The sequence below is a fragment of the Oryctolagus cuniculus genome, chromosome 11, assembly GCF_964237555.1.
Source record: "Oryctolagus cuniculus chromosome 11, mOryCun1.1, whole genome shotgun sequence".
Lineage (NCBI taxonomy): Eukaryota > Metazoa > Chordata > Mammalia > Lagomorpha > Leporidae > Oryctolagus > Oryctolagus cuniculus.
Genome location: NC_091442.1, coordinates 54,161,741 through 54,180,447, shown reverse-complemented (window position 1 = coordinate 54,180,447; position 18,707 = coordinate 54,161,741). Strand labels below are relative to the sequence as shown.

General features: G+C 42.0%; 1 protein-coding gene and 1 long non-coding RNA gene across 13 annotated transcripts in view; one reads left to right on the top strand and one right to left on the bottom strand.

Moving 5' to 3' along the window:
* Window positions 1-3,452: 3,452 nt before the first annotated feature.
* LOC138844349 (uncharacterized) lies at window positions 3,453-6,270 on the bottom strand. Its single transcript, XR_011380048.1, has 3 exons — window positions 6,155-6,270; window positions 4,744-4,916; window positions 3,453-3,790 (listed from the first exon to the last, which is right to left on the bottom strand). It is a non-coding gene; the product is annotated as an uncharacterized lncRNA (long non-coding RNA).
* Window positions 4,912-18,707, top strand: part of LARP4 (La ribonucleoprotein 4) — a 65,791-nt gene continuing 51,995 nt past the window's right edge. For 2 of the 12 annotated variants that reach the window (XM_051846279.2, XM_070052238.1), the window contains exon 1: window positions 6,279-6,479. In XM_051846279.2, coding sequence (XP_051702239.1) covers window positions 6,462-6,479 — 18 coding nt within the window. In that variant the 5' untranslated portion in view covers window positions 6,279-6,461. Of the gene's footprint in view, window positions 5,089-6,278; window positions 6,480-6,826; window positions 6,862-6,887; window positions 15,299-15,447; window positions 15,513-18,707 lie in introns of those variants that run through there. The other 10 variants (XM_070052233.1, XM_070052237.1, XM_070052232.1 and 7 more) reach the window with 10 other exon arrangements.

Below are 18,707 nucleotides of genomic sequence, written 5' to 3'. Positions count from 1 at the left end.
AGATGGCCCAAATCCTAGGGTCCCTGCACTCACGTGGGAGACCTGGAAGAGTCTCCCGGCTCCTGGCTTTGGATTGTCACACCTCCAGCCGTTGCAGCCAGTTGGTGAGTGAAACAGCAGATAGAGGATCTCTCTCTGTGTAACTCTGATTTTCAAATAAATAAACAGATCTTTTTTTAAAAAAAAAAGGCAAAGATATCTGTTCTCATCTTTTTTTTCCCAAGTATATAACGGTGGCCTTAGCTTATTCAAAAAGAAAAAAAATTAAAAACACAGAGATATGAAGGGAAGAGACAAAACTGCTTGTATTGGCATATGATAGAACTGTATATGTAAACAATCCAATGAATCTGAAAAAAATTCTATGAAGACTAATAACTCATTTCAGTATACAAATCAATATGGCAAAACCTATGGGATTCCCCTATAATGGTTGTGAACAATTGTAAATTGAAATTAAAAGACAATACTGGGGCCAGCGTTGTGGCGCAAAGGGTTAGGCTACCACCTGCAATGCTTACCGGCATCCCATAGAGCTCCACTTCCAATCCAGTTCCCTGCTAGTACTCCTGAGAAAGCGGTGGAGGAGGACCGAAGTACCTGGGCTCCTGCCATTAGGGCTATTTGGGGAGCAAACCAGCCGATGGAAGATCTTTCTGTCTCTCTCCCACCCTCCTTCCCTCTCTCTGTAATTCTGCCTGTCAAATAAATAAATCTTTTTTTTTTTTTTTTTTGTAAAACAGTACCATTCACAACAGTATAAAAAATATGATATGCCGAGGCAAGTGTTTAGGTCTAGTAGTTAAGATGTCTGCATCCCACGTTAGAATACCTGGATTTGATTTTTGCATCTGGCTGCTGCTGCAGCTTCCTGCCAATGCAGACCCCAAGAGGCAGTAATGATGGTTCAAGTAATTGGGTTTCTGCCACCTACGTGGGAAAACTGGATTCAGCAACCAGGTCCCAGCTTCAACCTTGGCTCAGCCCCGGCCATTGTGGGCATTTGAGAAGTGAATCAGCATATTGGAGTTGTCTGTTTTTCTCTGTCTCTCTACCTCGCAAATAAATAAATATTTTTCAAAATATATGATATAAGTAATGATAAGTCTGACAAAATGTACAAGATCTATATATTGAAAATTACCAAATATGTATGAGAAAAAAATAAATGGAATGATATGGTACGTTCAGAAGTCAGAATACTCAATATTGTTAAGATTTTAATTCTTGGAGCTGGTGCTGTGGCGTAAGGGTAGAGCCGCCACCTGCAGTGCCAGCATCCCATATGGGCCCTGGTTTGAGACCCGGCTGCTCCACTTCTGATCCAGCTCTGTGCTATGACCTGGGAAAGCAGTAAAAGATGGCCCAAGTTCTTGGGCCTCTGCACCCGCTGTGGGAGACCCAGAAGAAAACAGCCAGTTGGGGAGTGAACCAGCGGATGGAAGACCTCTCTCTCTTTCTGCCTCTCCTTCTCTGTGTAACTCTGCCTTTCAAATAAATAAATAATAAAAAAAAGATTTCAATTATCCCTCAAATTTATCAATAAAATTAATATAATTTCCATCAGAATAATAGAGTCTTTTTTTTTAGTAGAACTCAACAGACTGGTTCTGAATTTTATTTGGGAATGCAAAGGGAGAGAGCAGTGTAGGCATAGGGGAATGAACTAACAGGACATCTGTCTGTTCCTTTGTCTCTGACTCTCAAAGAAATAAAAATAAATATGTTTTTAAAAGTGCACTCTGTAAACTTCTGGATCGTTACCTACCTGTCTGGCTGGAGCGGCCTATGTCCGCTCACTCCCAGTGATGGTGTCCTGTCCCAAGGGAGGGGCCTCAAGCACAGACACTGCTGTGTGCACATTTCTGGGCTGAGTTCTCGCGGTGGGGGACTTCTCGAGCTTTTCTTCTAATTCAGATTCACCATCTCTCTCACATTCCATCTTGATAAAAATGTTGAGCATTTGGGTGATTTTTCATTTACTTCATCTTTTTCACATAATCTAAACAACTCCTACCAAATGCATCAACTGGGGAGCTAAGAAAAAGGGCTTTCCTGCTCCCCGAGGTCGTGGCTGAGCCCACAACTAACTGGTTGCTAACCACTGACTCCCAACCCTGCTGATGTCACCTTAGCCCCATTATGACATTTACCATTGACTCAAGCATCATTTAAAGGGGCGTCCCCTATATGCTAGGCATTCTATATGCCAGAGGGTAGAAGGGTGAAGGGGGTGTGAGGCAGGGAAAGAACAGACAACAGGAACTCTAAATGAAGCAGAAGACTTAGCCTGGCTGAAATGAGCTTAAAATCCAGGCGTTGAGTCCAGGATCCAGTATTAAATGTAACGCCTGTTCTTCTCTCTCCCTGGGGGGTTTTTCTTAACTATGTCTAGGTCTGTGATGATATACGTGTGTTTCAACTTCCTGAGCTGTCCTTTAACTTTTCTTAGACATGTAGTGACTTGGGAGACAGTATTTGGATGAAGATCACACTCCTTGCCCTGCGCGGTTAACTTGTTTTTTCAAGGAACCTGACTGAAGAAGGCTTTGAAGCCGCAGAGCCAGCTACTTTCTAAGGGAAACAGAGGGTGCTCCGGGCAGCTCCCATGATTGCAGAAATGTGAAAGGATTGGGAGACGGGAGCAATGGAAGGACAGGGTGCTTTCACTGGCTGTGTAACTTTATTTATTTATTTTTTTCACATAAAAAGTACAGAAAGTAATATAGGCCGGCGCCGCGGCTCACTAGGCTAATCCTCCGCCTAGCGGCGCCGGCACACCGGGTTCTAGTCCCGGTTGGGGCGCCGGATTCTGTCCCAGTTGCCCCTCTTCCAGGCCAGCTCTCTGCTGTGGCCAGGGAGTGCAGTGGAGGATGGCCCAGGTGCTTGGGCCCTGCACCCCATGGGAGACCAGGAAAAGCACCTGGCTCCTGCCTTCGGATCAGCGCGGTGCGCAGGCCACAGCATGCCAGCCGCGGCGGCCATTGGAGGGTGAACCAACGGCAAAGGAAGACCTTTCTTTCTTTTTTTTTTTTTTTTTTTTTGTGACAGGCAGAGTGGACAGTGAGAGAGAGAGACAGAGAGAAAGGTCTTCCTTTTGCCGTTGTTGATCCAATGGCAGGAGCCAGGAGCCAGGTGCTTTTCCTGGTCTCCCATGGGGTGCAGGGCCCAAGCACCTGGGCCATCCTCCACTGCACTCCCTGGCCACAGCAGAGGGCTGGCCTGGAAGAGGGGCAACCGGGACAGAATCCGGCGCCCCAACCGGGACTAGAACCCGGTGTGCCGGCGCCGCTAGGCGGAGGATTAGCCTAGTGAGCCGCGGCGCTGGCCTAAAGTAAGACCTTTCTCTCTGTCTCTCTCTTTCACTGTCCACTCTGCCTGTCAAAAAATAATAATAATAATAGATAGCTTTGTGTACACCTAGAATGAACAAATATTAACATTTGGTCATATTTGTTTCTGATTTTTTAAAAAGATTTATTTATTTATTTGAAAGTCAGAGTTACACACAGAGAGGAGACGCAGAGAGAGAGGTCTTCCATCCGCTGGTTCACTCCCCAGATGGCTGCAACGGCAAGAGCTGAACTGATCCAAAGCCAGGAGCCAGGTGCTTCTTCTGGGTCTCCCACGCAGGTGCAGGAGCCCAAGGACTTGGGCCATCCTCTACTGCTTTCCCAGGCCATAGCAGAGAGCTGGATTGGAAGTGGAGCAGCCGGATCTGGAACCGGTGCCCATGTGGGATGCTTGCACTGCAGGCAGTGGCTCTACCCTTACACCAGAACGCTGGCCCCTAGATATTTTTAAATAAAGAAAAGTATCAGAGATAAAGTTAAAATCTCCCTGTTGTCCTCCCTTGATTCTTTCCTTCCTCTCTGTCCCATCCCAGAGGCAAGGAGAATCATGAATTTGTGTCTAGGCTATTTTTATAGTAGTTTACTACAGGTGTATGTATTGAGAAACCATTTAGTATTGTTTTATGGGTTTTAAACTTTATACAGATCATGAGTTTAAAACTTAAATTCTCTACAAGAACTTCCCAAGTTGAGCCCTTTGAACTTAGAAAATTAAGCATCTCTGCAGCTCAAGTTCTTCCAGATATTAAATATTAATAATTAATTCATTACTTTAATTAAATATTTCCCAGTCTCTTTTCAATCTCATCAGTTACTCCCTCCTCTATGTTCCCAAATCCCTTGCAAACTTATTATTACAATTACTTATCTCACGGAAATGTAACCATTTATTATTTGTCTCCATCCATTAGTCTGGGAAAGACTCAAGACCAAATGTTGGATTTCGTTGTTGTTTTCCTCATATTTGGCATGCTCTTTGTCATCCCTTCCATAGAAACTCTCTGAGATTTGGAGATTCATGATAATTCCACAATCCTCACCCTAAGGAAAAGTTTCAAGCCCTAGAATATTTTCTTTGATGACTAGACCAATCCCTACCCCCTGCTGCAGCCACATGACCCTCCTTCCTCCTCTCCTATAAATCGCAATGAAGTCTATTACTCAAAGTGTTCACTAGGTTTTCTGAAAGGACCACAATGAAGGCAAATTATTTATTCCTATAAATGTGAGGTCTGATTAAACTGTTCATCATTATCCAGCATTTCTTGACATTATCAAGTATTTTGTTAATTACATTAAGTGGTGAGATCTTTAAATAAATGTTATTGCTCTTTCATTGGTTACTGCAAATGCCAACTAATTTAGCATTATCACTCTCTTGCTCTCTTACTTGTATTTCTCACGCAGCATGGAATCCATCAGCAACTGAAAATGAACGTGCTTTGAAACAATTTTAAAGTCCTTCTCCCTCTCTTTCAACCTGACAAGAATTTCTTTGCAACACCATTATGCAACTATCATTCTCCTAAATGAAGAAAATCTCATAGGGCTCCTGTGAAAAAACTGCAAAAAACAGAAAAAAAATAATTAAAATAGAACATCAGAAGTACTGACGGGGGACATGAAGAGAGCTGTAGGGCGCAGAGTCTTTGGGAAAACCTTATGGAGAGAGGAGGTGGATTGACAAATGAAGGCTTTCCAGAAAAGGAAGAGAGCTTGAGCCATGGCTTTGGAGGTGAGTGTCAACTAGTTTCTGTGTTGGGGGAATGTGAAGAAACTGGTTTAATCATCAGTAGGAAGTAATGCGAGTTAAGGAGGAGCCAAGTTAGTCTTGGATCTATCCATGTTAGCCGTGTGATGGCTGAGGAGTCTTGGATCTATCCATGTTAGCCGTGTGATGGCTGAGGCTTCCGTAACTGACGGCGTGACAAGCCTGGATTGAGGTCAAGTGAGATTCCATGGGATCAGAACAGGAAGGTCTTGAGAGCAAGTAACAGAGGTCTGATGAAAATAAACCGTCAGCTCCAAAAGCTTGTTTAAAATACCAGAATGGGGGGGGGGGGGGGAGTCGGTTGGAAAAGCTCAAGATGATTATTTCAAAGATGAGTGTCTAAACTCGGACGTAGAAGCGGGATAAACTCTGCCGCATTACAGCTGAACAGGGAGTTTGGATAATCGCACAAATACTTATAAACATATTTTTAAAAACCAGTTTTGCTTGTATGTCAGTCATGTGACTTGATGACAGAACATCACGACGAGACTGTCCAGACCAAAGATTATTAAGTGGTGTTCTATTAGTCCGAGATGTGAAGTAACAGTAGATTGATCGGGAGCCTGGGGCTCCCAGTTCTCTGCAGGTGTGCCTAAGGGCTTTTTCGACTGCAAAACGGGTCTGATGACAGTAAGTTGATTGCATAGTATTATCTTAAGATCAATTCACGTAAAATGTTTTGTACAGTGCCAAGCACATAGTAAACAGTTAATACACAATAACTGCCACGAATATTTCACAATTGCTACAGCTTCCCCCCCCCCCCCCGCCTCTATTTTTTTTTTTTCTGGTCCTGCGAGCCACCACGTTTTCGGCAAGGCTGGGCGTTTGTTCGGGACACTTCGCAACAAGATCGGCTTTTAACCAGATCTAGAGTTTGGGAACTTTGGGAAAACTGGGTAGCGCTCCGTTTGGCAAGCGATCAATTGCGTCATTAAGATTTTCGCGCACACACACACACACACACACACGCACACACATCCCCCATGTCACAGAATGGTGCCTCCCTTCTAGGCGTCCCCCCTACCCTGCCCCAACAGGGGATGGTACATTCCACACGGCCGCTGGAGAAGGCAGTGCCAAAGTTGAGCGCGCCCGAGGGCTGTCTCTTCTCCCGGAAGTAATTTTTCTCCCGAACCGGAAACAGTTGCTGTTTCAAGGGAGGTGGGACTGGGCGGGCCAGGCCGAAGCGGCTGACGGCGGGGGAGGAGCCGGGTCCACTGCCGGGTGCAGGGGCGAGAGACGAGTGTCCTTATCCTAGGGATTGAGGCTCGGGGCCTGTGAGCCGGTTGGAGTCTCGGCGGCGGGAACGATCGAGCCGAGCGGAGGGAGACATGTTGCTCTTCGTGGAGGTGAGTGGATCCGGTCGTCCTGGGGCCTGCTCTGAGGAGAAGCAGGGGTGTGTGGAGGCGCCGGCCGGGTCCCCGAGCGCCATGTGACTTTCCAGGCCCCAGGCGCCGCGGCACCGGCCGACAGGCTGACACAGCACCTGGGCCGTGCGGGCCGCCGGCGGCCCTCCGCGCGCCCGCTCCACGCCGGGGGTGGTGGGGAGCGGGGCCGGTGGTCGCAGCCGGGGTCGGGTGGGGAGGATGGGAGGTTGGAGCCCCGAGGGGCCTCCCCGGTGCGGCTCCGAGGAAGGGGAAGGTGTCCCATATGGGTCTCCCGGTGGGGAGGCGAACGGGCGGGGTGGGGGCGGGGAGGAGGGCGGAGTCTGCGGGAGAAAAGGGCGATCAGGTGGGCGCGCTGTGCGGGTGCAGCGAGGCCTCGCGGGGCCCTCGGGGACGGAGGTCGGCAACATGTGGGGGCCGCGCAGAGCGAAGGCGAGAAGCGGTTGCAAGTGTTGTGTTTTGTGTTTTTTTTTGGGGGGGTGGGGTGGGTGGATGGGAAGAAAACTGAAAGCTGCTGCTTAGCCACCACCACCCCTCACCCCGCCGCCAGGTTTTGTCCGATCCCCGTCCCTGGGTCTCTGGAACGTTCTGTGAGTCCAGGCGAGTTTCTGCGAAGCGAGGAGACGCCACCATAGGGTTTGGAAGCCTTGAAAGGCACCGCTTTGACCTTTTGTAAAAGTTACTCAGGCGGCGGCTGCGTGATGATGGGGGGATGGGGGGGTTGATTCCGTGAGCCGATTAAAACGCTCGATGACAAGGAAAATTCCAAGAATGAAAGAAACTTTAGTCCGGGGAAAAGCCGGGTCTGGATATTGCTGTTTTGGACAATGGAAATAACTTTTTTTTTTTTTTTTAATGACTTGTCACTGGCACGTCTGCTGTGTTCCTGGTTTAGTTTTCTAGGCAGCCGGGTACCGGCCATCCCCAAAATACGAAGTTGAGTTTCTGTTATTTCTGCCCTTGTCTTGTGTGCAGTGAGCATCAGCTGACTGCCTGGTCAGTGCTTTGAGTAGATTCCAGATCATATTGTTCTTACATTGTGAAAACGTCAAACCAGCAAAGCTGCAAACTTCGCAACTTGGCATTTATCAACTATGCCCATAAAAAGAATCTTTTTCAATGAGGGAAGGAATTTGCAGGTTGTATAATGGACGCGGGAGCTGGGACAATCTGTGGTGGGTTTTTCCTGGTGCTGGGGACGAAATCTTATCCCAGAGTCTTCCGGCATAAAGTTAATAAGTGACTTTATTTTATTTTTTTCTGTAGCTGGCATTGTGTAGCTGATAGATTTGAGATCTTCAAAAGACACTGCTATGTTACAGTATTTCCAGCGTTAATAATAAGTATTCGTTGGGATATTCCAGACAACTCAAAAAGATTAAAATTAGTGCATCCTTTGTTTACCATTTTTTACATCCTCGTTTCCTTTCGCTAGAGTAAGAAATGAGGTGATTTTAAACAGTGTCGATTTGTTTTGGGAAATATTATGCCATACAAATACTGCATATTTTACATACATATGTGTTTTGCCAGGTAAAAGAAAGATTGTAAAGTTTGATTTATAGCCATGAGTTCCAGGAAAAACTTTTGATCTCGAAATTCGGTCCTTGGCTTAATTGAGATGTGAACTTAAGTAATGGCTCCATTTCTTGGATATTTAAATTAGATCCTTTCCTGCCTCTGGAGCAACATTGCAACCTTTTTACACATAAGAAAAGAGAGTCCAAGAAGTTAAGTAACTTAGTAAAAGGAATTTAGATCAAGGTCATTCTGGTCAAATCGTGAACAGGCTTTTAGCAATTCAGACCTATCTGACAACCAGTTTAGACTAACTCTACCATATCTCTCACTAAACTATTTTTTAAAGTTAATATCTTTGTTAAGCATTTTCTCTGAGTCAGTATGTCATTCTTTATTTTTCTAGTAATAAGTTTCATTGGAAATTAGCAATGTTACTAAATATTGAGGGTTGAATATAAGACATGATGTTGAAATCAACACATTGAGGGGAAAGCATTTGACCCAGCAGTTACAATTCTTGCATTCCACAAGAGAGGAGCTGGTTCTAGATTCCAGCTTCCTACCAGTGCAGACCCTGGGAGGCAGCAAGTGATGGCTCAATTAGTTGGGTCCCTGCTGTCCATGTTATGAGACCTGTATGGAGCTTCTACTGTCTTGACTCTGGCCCTAGCTCAGGACTGACCGTTGCAGCCATTCGGGGAGTGACCTAGCTGGTGGGAATTCTGTGTCTGTCTGCTTCTCTCTCTCTCTCTCTTCCTCTCACTCTCTCTATATATACTTTTTCAATAAGTAGATTTGAGAAAAACCACATTGGTCATTTGGTATTTTGTTAACTGATATTTGATTCCTATAACCTCACGATAAGGAATTTTTCTTAATGATGAATTACAGCTCAGAAGTTAGGTATCCAAGGTCTTTCAAGTGTAAATAATGTGGAGACTAAAGTCTGAAGTCTGGTTTCTAGAACACAAGTCTGTTGCTCCAAAGCTTATTTTTGTGCATTCCCCTAAGCCAGGGTTATTAATCTGAGTCCTTGGATACAATTGAGGAAATACATGAGTTTGGTTATGAGGAAAAAAATTTCCTGTTTATTTTCACCAGTTTACAACTGAAATCCAGATGGGAAAAAAATTGGAAATTCTTTAAATTTCAGTGGGGGCAACAGTCTGACCTTGGCACTAAAAGAAATAACGTATTTTTATATCATATGAGAGTGCTTCAAAAAGTTCATGGCAATGTATGTTAATAAAAACTATCATAAATTTCAAAACGTTTTGCAGCAAAATAAATTTATAATTCTGTTGTTCCATGAACTTTTTGAAGTCCACTCATTAGTTCTTGTAGATGTCCTGAAATATTTATGTTCATTATTCCTTGTTATTTTATACATTAGTAAAGTATGTTCATGATTGTTAGAAAATTTAAAATATTTTGATGACTTTCAGTATAACTCATTTGCTTTGCTACCTTGTGTATTTATGAAATCCTTAAACACATTCTGAGAGGCGATTCATAGATTAATTGGAGTACTGAATAGGTCTGCATCACAGAAGAGATTAGGAACTGCTTTACTACGCCAAGTTGTTTGTGGATCATACTTGACAGGGTTAATCTAGTATCTGAATCTTCCATAGTTGTGTTCAAAGCCTTTTATTCATGGATCCTTTTGTGGAAAGACCCCAACCTAACTATTTTATAACTGGAATCAGTGGCATAGAGATAATAAGACAGGTCTTCAGAAAGTTCATAGAAAATGTATATTATTAATGGCTGCATATGGATTCCATAATTATTTTGCACTGAAATAAACTTTCAATTCCTTTTTCCCATAAACTTTTTTTAAAGTTCTTTTAGTAATGATAATGCAGTAATAGGGATATATGTATCTATGGTGCTTAACTGTGTATCAGACACATTAGATATTTTCCAATGTATACATATACAGTTATATATATATCTACTCAAACCTTGCAGTATCTCTATTAAGTATTACTGTCCTCATTTTAAAGATAAGGAAACTAAGGCACTGAGAACTAGAACTTGCCCAACTTTATATAGCTAATGAATGCTGGAATTGACAACTCTTGAAGCCATCTAGTTATAATGCAATAGATATCTACAGGCAGACAAATTCTGTTTCAAATATGAAATATAGCTTTTTATAACTTGGTCTTCCAGACTTCAGTAGTTTATCATGGATTTTTTTTTTTTTGGCCACTTATTTTTTGAAGCAGACATAAACAATATCTGTCTTTGGGAAGACATAATAAGGTTAGATAATGCACAGAGTTGTCAAAAATGACCTCTCAAAATTCCTTTACAACAAATTCTGTAGGTTTGAAATGGCTGTGTGAATCTTTCATCTCAGTGTTACTGCGTTATTTAGATTTTTGAGCCCAAGGAGGGAAATGGAAATTTTTTCCCATTATTTTGTGATTAACATTTTGTTTATTTTTCACACTATTCCGCCCCCCCCCCCCCCAGTATTATCAGCCAGTTGTGCTTGCTTTAGTTGTTTGCCAAGTGTTTTAATGACTATAAAATTGGGTGTCTGTCTGTATTTGAGTTTTTTCCCTCAAAAATGAATATTTAGATAGCAGTGACTTTGGTACTGTAGGATGCTTAAATAGCACTTATACAATTTTTAAAATGATTTTTATTTATAATATACAAACTAAAATTTATAATCTAAACTTTTTTTAAAGATTTATTTTTTATTTATTTGAAAGACAAAGTTACAGAGAGAGGTAGAGACAGAGAGAGACGTCTTCCATCTGCTGGTTCACTCCCCAGGTGGCCAAAATGGCTGGAGCTGCACCAATCCAAAGTCAGGAGCCAGGAGCTTCTTCCGGGTCTCCCACGTGGGTGCAGCGGCCCAAGGACCTGGGCCATCTGCTGCTATCCCAGGCCATAGCAGAGAGCTGGATTGGAAGTGGAGCAGCCGGGACTAGAACCGGTGCCCATATGGGATGCTGGCGCTTCAGGCCAGGGCTTTAACCTGCTGTGCCACAGTGCCAGCCCCAGTCTAAACTATTTTTAAATACACAATTCAGTAGTAGTTTCAGGTATATTAACATGCAGTCCTTACCACCACCCATCTCTAGGATTCTTTGTCTTACAAAGCTGATCCCTCACCACTATCTTAATTTTGCATAATTTAAAAAATAATTTTGTCTGACTTTAAAGTTTTCTGCTCTTTTAGATATATATTATAGCATTTTAAATTTTAGGTTAGCTTTAGACTCTGAAATAAGATATGAAATATTTGCATAGATATTTTTTCATTAACTTTATGTTAATTGTAGATAGTGATGTGCCTTTTACCCCAAGTATAGAGCATAAGTTTTTTTCCCCATTAGTTTAAATAGTTACTTGTATAAAAAGTTATTAGATACCACTGACTGAAGATGAATTTTTAGAAGAAATAGGAAGAAAGTATATAAAGAAATTATGAAATGATTGATAAGAAATGTTATTATGAATAAGTGAATAGATGACTAGTTTTTGAATGATTTTATATGGAAACATTGGAGCTATATGTAGACTTAAGAATAAATAAAAACATTGGCAAGTAATAGCTGTAATGGACTGAAAGAAAAAAGTGAAAAGTGAAATAAAATGCTCAGAAATGATAAAAATATGAAAGTATTAATAATGCTTCAGATTACAATATGTAAAAAACCAATAGCTAGAATTATTGATAATAAACTACTTTGTGTTTCCATCCATTTAAATTTGAGTTATTTGCCAGCCCCGTGTTTCTTCACAGCTATTGGAAATAGTCCTTTATATTAGCCATGAACAGTTGAAATCCATACTTTTGGTCTTCTTCCTTGGAGCTCAAATTAGATTCTGACTCTAGTCAAAAATGGAGTGGCAGGGGTAAGGGGTGGAGGGCGGCCAGTGTTGTGACACAGCAGGTTAAGCTGCTACCTGTGACACTGGTATCCCACATGGGAGCTGGTTTAAGTCTCAACTGATGCACTTGGGAAGGTAGCAGAAGGTGTCCTAAGTACTTGGTCTCCCATGTAGGAGACCCAGATGAAGCTCCTGGCCCCTGACTTTGGCCTAACTCAACTCCAGCCACTTTGGCCATTTGAGAGTGAACCAGTGGATGATCTCTCTCAGTCTCTTCTTCTCCTCTCTCCCTGTAATTCTGCATCTCAAATAATTAAATCTTTAAAAAATAGAAGAACAAGAAGTGGCATCTGGATCTATGTTGCCTTGGAGTAGAAAATGGAGGATGCTGAGAAAACCATTGTGAAGTTGTAAAAACGATTTCTGACCTGAAAATCCTTAAAATAGAAATGAACCTTTGGCTCTGGTGATGTTTATAGCATTTTGATTTATCATTCCTATAATCTGTACTTTGCTTAAACTTTGCCAAAGTTTCCTACTTGAGATAAATTTCCAATCTTTTTAAAAACACCATTAATGTTTTATATTATGCAGTTATTTTCTGTGAGGATATTGGAATCTTAGGTTTAACTGTTAGCTGTAGAGCCTGAAGCAGGTGACAGAATTCCTTGATGTTTAAGTTCCTATCTGTAATTTGAGAAGAATAACGTCTTCTGACATGAGTTGAGTTAGTTTGTATTTGTGTTGTTGATGGTGTTTATGCGTTAAGCCTTGTGATTCTGTGTAGGTAAGGGCTTGATATACTCTATCATTTCATCTTCTTAGCTATCATGGAATTTATTCATTCATTTATTTATTTTAGTATATATGTAGTTACCTTCCAAAAACCACTGAAATCTATGCCGTCTGTTGTATAGATTTCTGGAAAGTTTATTGAACTCTTATGATAGTAGCACTGATAATTGAAAAACTACTGTGAGGTGGAGCTGACTTAAATAAATGTAGAATGATTGATTTCGCGTTCTCATCCCAGCCTTGTTAAATTAGTTTACTCTGGGGCAAGCCAAACAAATTAAATAATCTTTATTGTTGAAGAGTATGTTTTTGGTTGCACAGATAAAACTTTTAAAACAAGAATGAAGATTGTAATATGTTAAAAATACATTTTTTAAGATTTAAGGGAATTCATATGATAAATTGCAAATAGACACTTAGTTTCTGAAGAAAAATTTTCTAATGTAAAAGTCTAAGTAAATAAAAAGAGATGTTTAAGTGTCACATCCTCACCTTTTCGTTTCATCTGTTCCTTGTCAGGTCAGGTGGTGCAGTCTGTGGTTCATAGCCTATCTCTGCATTGATAAACACTGGCTCTAACCAGACAGAGGAATATTTTAGATAGATGAGTATTTATTCCTAGGTGTAGGGTATGAAGTACAGGTGTTAAAACCAGACTCCAGCGGTGAGCCATTAATTAACTCTGTTGAGTTTATGTATTACTGAGGGGAGAGAAAACGATTTTCTTGTCAGTGCAGAAAAGTCAGGAGTGATATGGTTTATGTAGCGCATAGTTGGTTGGTATTTCATGCTAATTACTACAAATCAAGTAAGGTGGACAGTACCTCCTGTTTTGCCCTGGGTGGTCACAGTGTCTAACTTTTTTTCTAGAACAGATGTTTCACCTTGTTTAGTTCTCAAAAATATTCTGGGTTGTATGATAACTTCTGGTTTTTCAGAAAAGATCAAAGGTTCACTGGTGCTTACAATGGCCAGACTTTTTTCTTTCATAGGAATAACAAAGCAACTTGGTGCACTTGAGTTGTTACTAAAATATTTGTTATTGAATTAGTTATGGAAAATTAAATTTGTAGGACAAAAAATTGCAGTTGAGCAAGATAAGTAAAATGGAATTTTTCCCAGCCTTTTGAGGTGGAGGAAAAAAATAGGGAGGTATTGTTTAAATAATAAGATACATTTATATACATGGTTACGTAAAAAGTATTTAAAAACTTGAACTGCAGGCACGCTGAATCTCTACTTAGACTATGGTACCTTAGGCAAGTTGTATAATCTCTGTTTCTCAGTTTCCTTATCTGTAAAGTGAGGATAATATCAATATATGAGGATAATATTTAAATATCATAGGGTTGTTAGAGAGAAATGACAGTTAAGGCGGAACACTTAGAAAAGTATCTGGTGCTGAAGCACTAGATATCTGAGCTGCTGTTCTCCTGTATACATATGGAAGAGAAGTTCTGTTTTCTCAACACTTAGATTTTAAAGTACCAGGTTTGCTAGCTTGATAATGCACACTAGGAATAAAAATGTACCCTTTCTTGAAAAGGATTATTTCGATATTTAAATACTTATATTTGAGGTGACTAAATGTAGTAATGGCTTAATATTTTGAGGACTATCTAAACTATATCTAATAACAGTTGTTTGGAAATTTATCTGAGAGACAGAAAGCAAGGTGGATTGAGCGAGTCCCCATGCACTGGTTCACTTCCCAAATGCCCACAATAGTTGGAGAGCCTGGAGAAAATACCGTGGGGTGGTCTGGTTACCTTGCTATTCCAGTGTGATCAAAATACTAGCTCTTTGCCCCTACCCTGAATTTCTGACTCAGAATCTGCACTCTGTCCAGATTCCTGGATGATTCTTACACACAGTAGACTTTAAGAAACACTAATGTAGCATATGTTAATTCATTAGTTCATTCAAGAAATTTTATTTCTAGTCATTCACTGCTCAGGGTAAAGAGAACAGTGAGCCATAGCAAGGTCATTGCCATCGCAGACCTTGCACATAACATAATTTGTGATTAGGATACGAGTTTTGTGATGGAGATTGAATTATATTGCATACCGTGAATATTATCTTTAACTAGAAATTAGATGTACCTTGGCCCTGGTATAGAAATCATTGCAGATTTGAATTGACTTCTGCCCTGGGTGTCATAGTTCTTATCTGGTGTCTATTTTCTGTATCCATTTCTTCTGGGTCATTAACCATTCTAGGGAAAATGGGGATCAGGAACCATTAGGCTTGGAGAAGAGATTTATAAAGTTCCTTGTGTAGTTTATGATGAACTGTCTTCAAATTTTCCTCTGTGGCACCTGTAGTACAGTGGCATGGACTCTCTAAAGTAGCTCAAATCCTAGTTCCATTTTTTTGAGCTTTGTAACCTTGATCAGTTAAAGTAACTGTCCTAACTCTAAAATGTGGATGATAATAGTATTTAACAGATTATTATAAAGATAAGCTAAGTATTCCCTAAATGTTAGTTATTCTGTGTCAGAGTGAGTGAAGAATTCTCACTTTAGTTTTCATTTTTACTTTATAAAAGAGACTCCAAGGCATTTCCTGGTGAGGCTCTGAAGTTACTGTGCAAAGTGAAATGACAGGTGTTTGCTTTTCTTTTTTTCTCTGTTTCAGATACTTTTAATATAGTGGCCCTCTCAATATTAGAGATGTAAGAATTTGAATCTGGATGATTGATCTGCCATGGGGCAAATAAATTTAACCAATTTATACATTTTATTTTGTTTTACAGCATTTATAGGGTTAAGTGGCATGGGATTTCTGTTTCTGATAGTAAATCGGTAAGTAAAACAAAAGGTTCTATATGTCCAAAGAGATAGTTTCACCATATTTATGGTGACATTTTCTAACTCTTGGTTCAATTTCCTTGAAACTACTGTCTCTAGGAGCTTGCACTGTGGCATAGTACGCTAAGCTTCCACCTGCAGCGCCGGAATCCCATCTGGGCGCCGTTCAAGACCCAGCTGCTCCTCTTCCCATCCAGCTCTCTGCTTTGGCCTGGGAAAGTAGTGGAAGATGGCCCAAGTCCCTGGGCCGCTGCACCCATGTGTGAGACCCAGAAGAACCTCCTGGCTTCTGGCTTCCGATTAGCATAGCTCTGACTGTTGTGGTCATCTGGGGAGAGAACCAGCAGATTGAAGATCTTTCTGTCTCTCCCTCTCTGTCTATAACTCTCTCAAATAAATAAATAAAATCTTAAAAAAAAAAAAACCTACTGTCTCTAAGGACAGGATAATAAGTTTGACAGGAATAGATGGCTCCTCCTTTTGTTTGTTTTTAAGATTTATTTATTTACTTGGATGTCAGAACTACAGAGAGAGGGAGAGACAAAGAGACCCTCCATCCACTGGTGTACTTCCCAAATGGCTGCAAGGCCAGGCTGAAGCCAGGAGCTTCCTCCAGGTCTCCCATGCAAGTGGAAGGGGGCCCAGACACTTGGGCCATCCTCTGCTGCCTTTCCTAGGCCATTAGCAAGGAACTGGAGTGGAAGTGGAGCGGCCAGGACATGAACCAGTGCTCATATGGGATTCCAGTGTCGCAAACAGCAGCTTAACCTGCTAAGCCACAACACCAGCCCCTCAGTTTTTCTTTACTCAAGTGCTTCTACAAAGAACACTCTTTTATAGAAATCCTTCAGGCTAAAATTCACTGTAGCAGGTAAAGGTGTGAGCATTTTAAGGTTTTTAATATCAGTACTGACAAATTGCAAGCCAAAGAAGTTATGCTGATTTTTTAAAAGATTGATTTATTTATTTGAAAGGCAGAGTTACAGAGAGACAGAGGCAAAGAGAGAGAGGTCTTCCAACTGCTGGTTCACTCCCCAAATAGCCGCAGTGGTCAGAGCTGGGCTGATCTGAAGCCTGGTGCCTGGAGCTTTTTCCAGGTCTCTCATGTGAGTGCAGGGGCCCAAAGACTTGGACTATCTTTCCCAGGCCATAGCCAAGAGCTGGATCGGAAGTGGAAAGTCAGAGTTAGAGGGAGAGATAGAGACAGATCTTCCATCTGCTGATTCATTCCCCGAATGACTGCAAAACCAAGGCTAGGTCAGGCTGAAGCCAGGAGTCCGAGGCTAAGAGCTTCCTCTGGCTCTCCCACATAAGTGGCAGGGGCCCAAGGACTTGGGACATTTTCCACTGCTTTTTTTTTTTTTTTGACAGGCAGAGTGGACAGTGAGAGAGACAGAGAGAAAGGTCTTCCTTTTTCTGTTGGTTCACCCTCCAATGGCCACTACGGCCGGCGCACCACAGCTGGCGCACTGCATTGTTCCGAAGCCAGGAGCCAGGTGCTTCTCCTGGTCTCCCATGCAGGTGCAGGGCCCAAGTACTTGGGCCATCCTCTACTGCACTCCCGGGCCACAGCAGAGAGCTGGCCTGGAAGAGGGGCAACCGGGACAGAATCCGGCGCCCCAACCGGGACTAGAACCCGGGGTGCTGGCGCCGCAGGCGGAGGATTAGTCTATTGAGCCACGGCACCGGCCTCCACTGCTTTCTTAGTTACGTATGTTAGCAGGGAACTGGATTGTAATTGGAGCAGCCAGGACTTAAACTGGTGCTGTAATATGGGATGTCAGGCCTTGACTGACCTACTGTGCTTTTTTTAAAGATTTATTTTATTAATTTGAAAGTCAGAGTTAGAGAAAGTTGGGGGGGGGGTCTTTTATCCATGGTTCACTCCCCAAATGGCTGGAGCTGGGCTGATCCAAAGCCAGGAGCCAGGAGCTTCATCTGGGTCTCCCACTTGGGTGCAGGAGGCCAAGCACTTGAACCATCTACTGCTTTCTCAGACGTATCAGCAGGGAGCTGGGTTGGAAGTGGAGCAGCCAGGACTCAAACTGGTGCCCATATGCTGGCACTGCAGTCGACAGCTTTACCCACTACACCACAGTGTCAGCCCCCCTTCTAGGCCTTCATGGTATTTTTATATACATACATATTTACCCGTGTACAGCGATTTTGTATGTTAATATGATAGAGCAAAGTGGGGCCGGCATTGTGGCACAATGGGTTAGGCCACTGCCTTCAACTCCAGGATCACGTATTGGCGCTAGTTTGAGTCCTGGCTGCTCTGCTTCCAATCCAGCTCCCTGCTAATGTGCCTGGAAAAGCAGCAGAAGATGACTCAAGTACCTGGGCTCCTGGCTTCAGCCTGGCTCAACCCTAGCTGTTGTGGCCAAATGGGGAGTGAACCTGCAATGGAAGATCTCTCTTTGTCACTCTGCCTTTCAAGTAAATAAAATAAGTCTTTAATAAAATAAAAATAACAATTGATAAAGCGAAGTGTTTGTTTTTTGTAACTTGATTTTTTTTTATTCAGTAGTTATGTTTGGAACATTTTTCCCATATTATAGTAGTGCCCCCTAAATCCAGGGTGATCGAAGACCCCCAGTGGGTGCCTGAAAGTATAAATAAGATTAAATCCATTTTTTTTGCTGTTTTTTCCTATACATAAAGTCCTATGATAGAATTTACTTCATTAAAAAAGGCAGTGTGAGAGACTAGCAAGAATAACAATAAAACAGTTATAACAATAGGCCATAATAAGAGTTAGATGAGAGTGGGCTCAAAATGTGTTAATATTATAGATATTAGCAACCTTATTAAATGAATTTTTTTCTTAAGAACTTCCAACTTTTCACTCAAAAGAACTTTGCAACCTCTCTTTGGGGGTATCATAATTACTATAGCAACCTTAGTATATGACTTTTTTTCTTGAAAACTTCCAACTTTTCACTCAAAAGAAGTACTTTACAGCTTCTCCTTGGGGTACCTGAATTACTAGCATCACCACCTCTTGTCCTTTGGGGCCATTATTAAACACAAGCCCTGTGGTACTGCCACAGTTGACCTGATGACGGATGATCTTACGACCATGACTGCTATTCAGTGACTAACGGGCAGTGTATATAACATGGGTGTGCTGGATAAAGGGATCACTTACTGTCCCAGTGGATGGCGCAAGATTTCATTGCACTACTCAGAGCAGCTTACAATT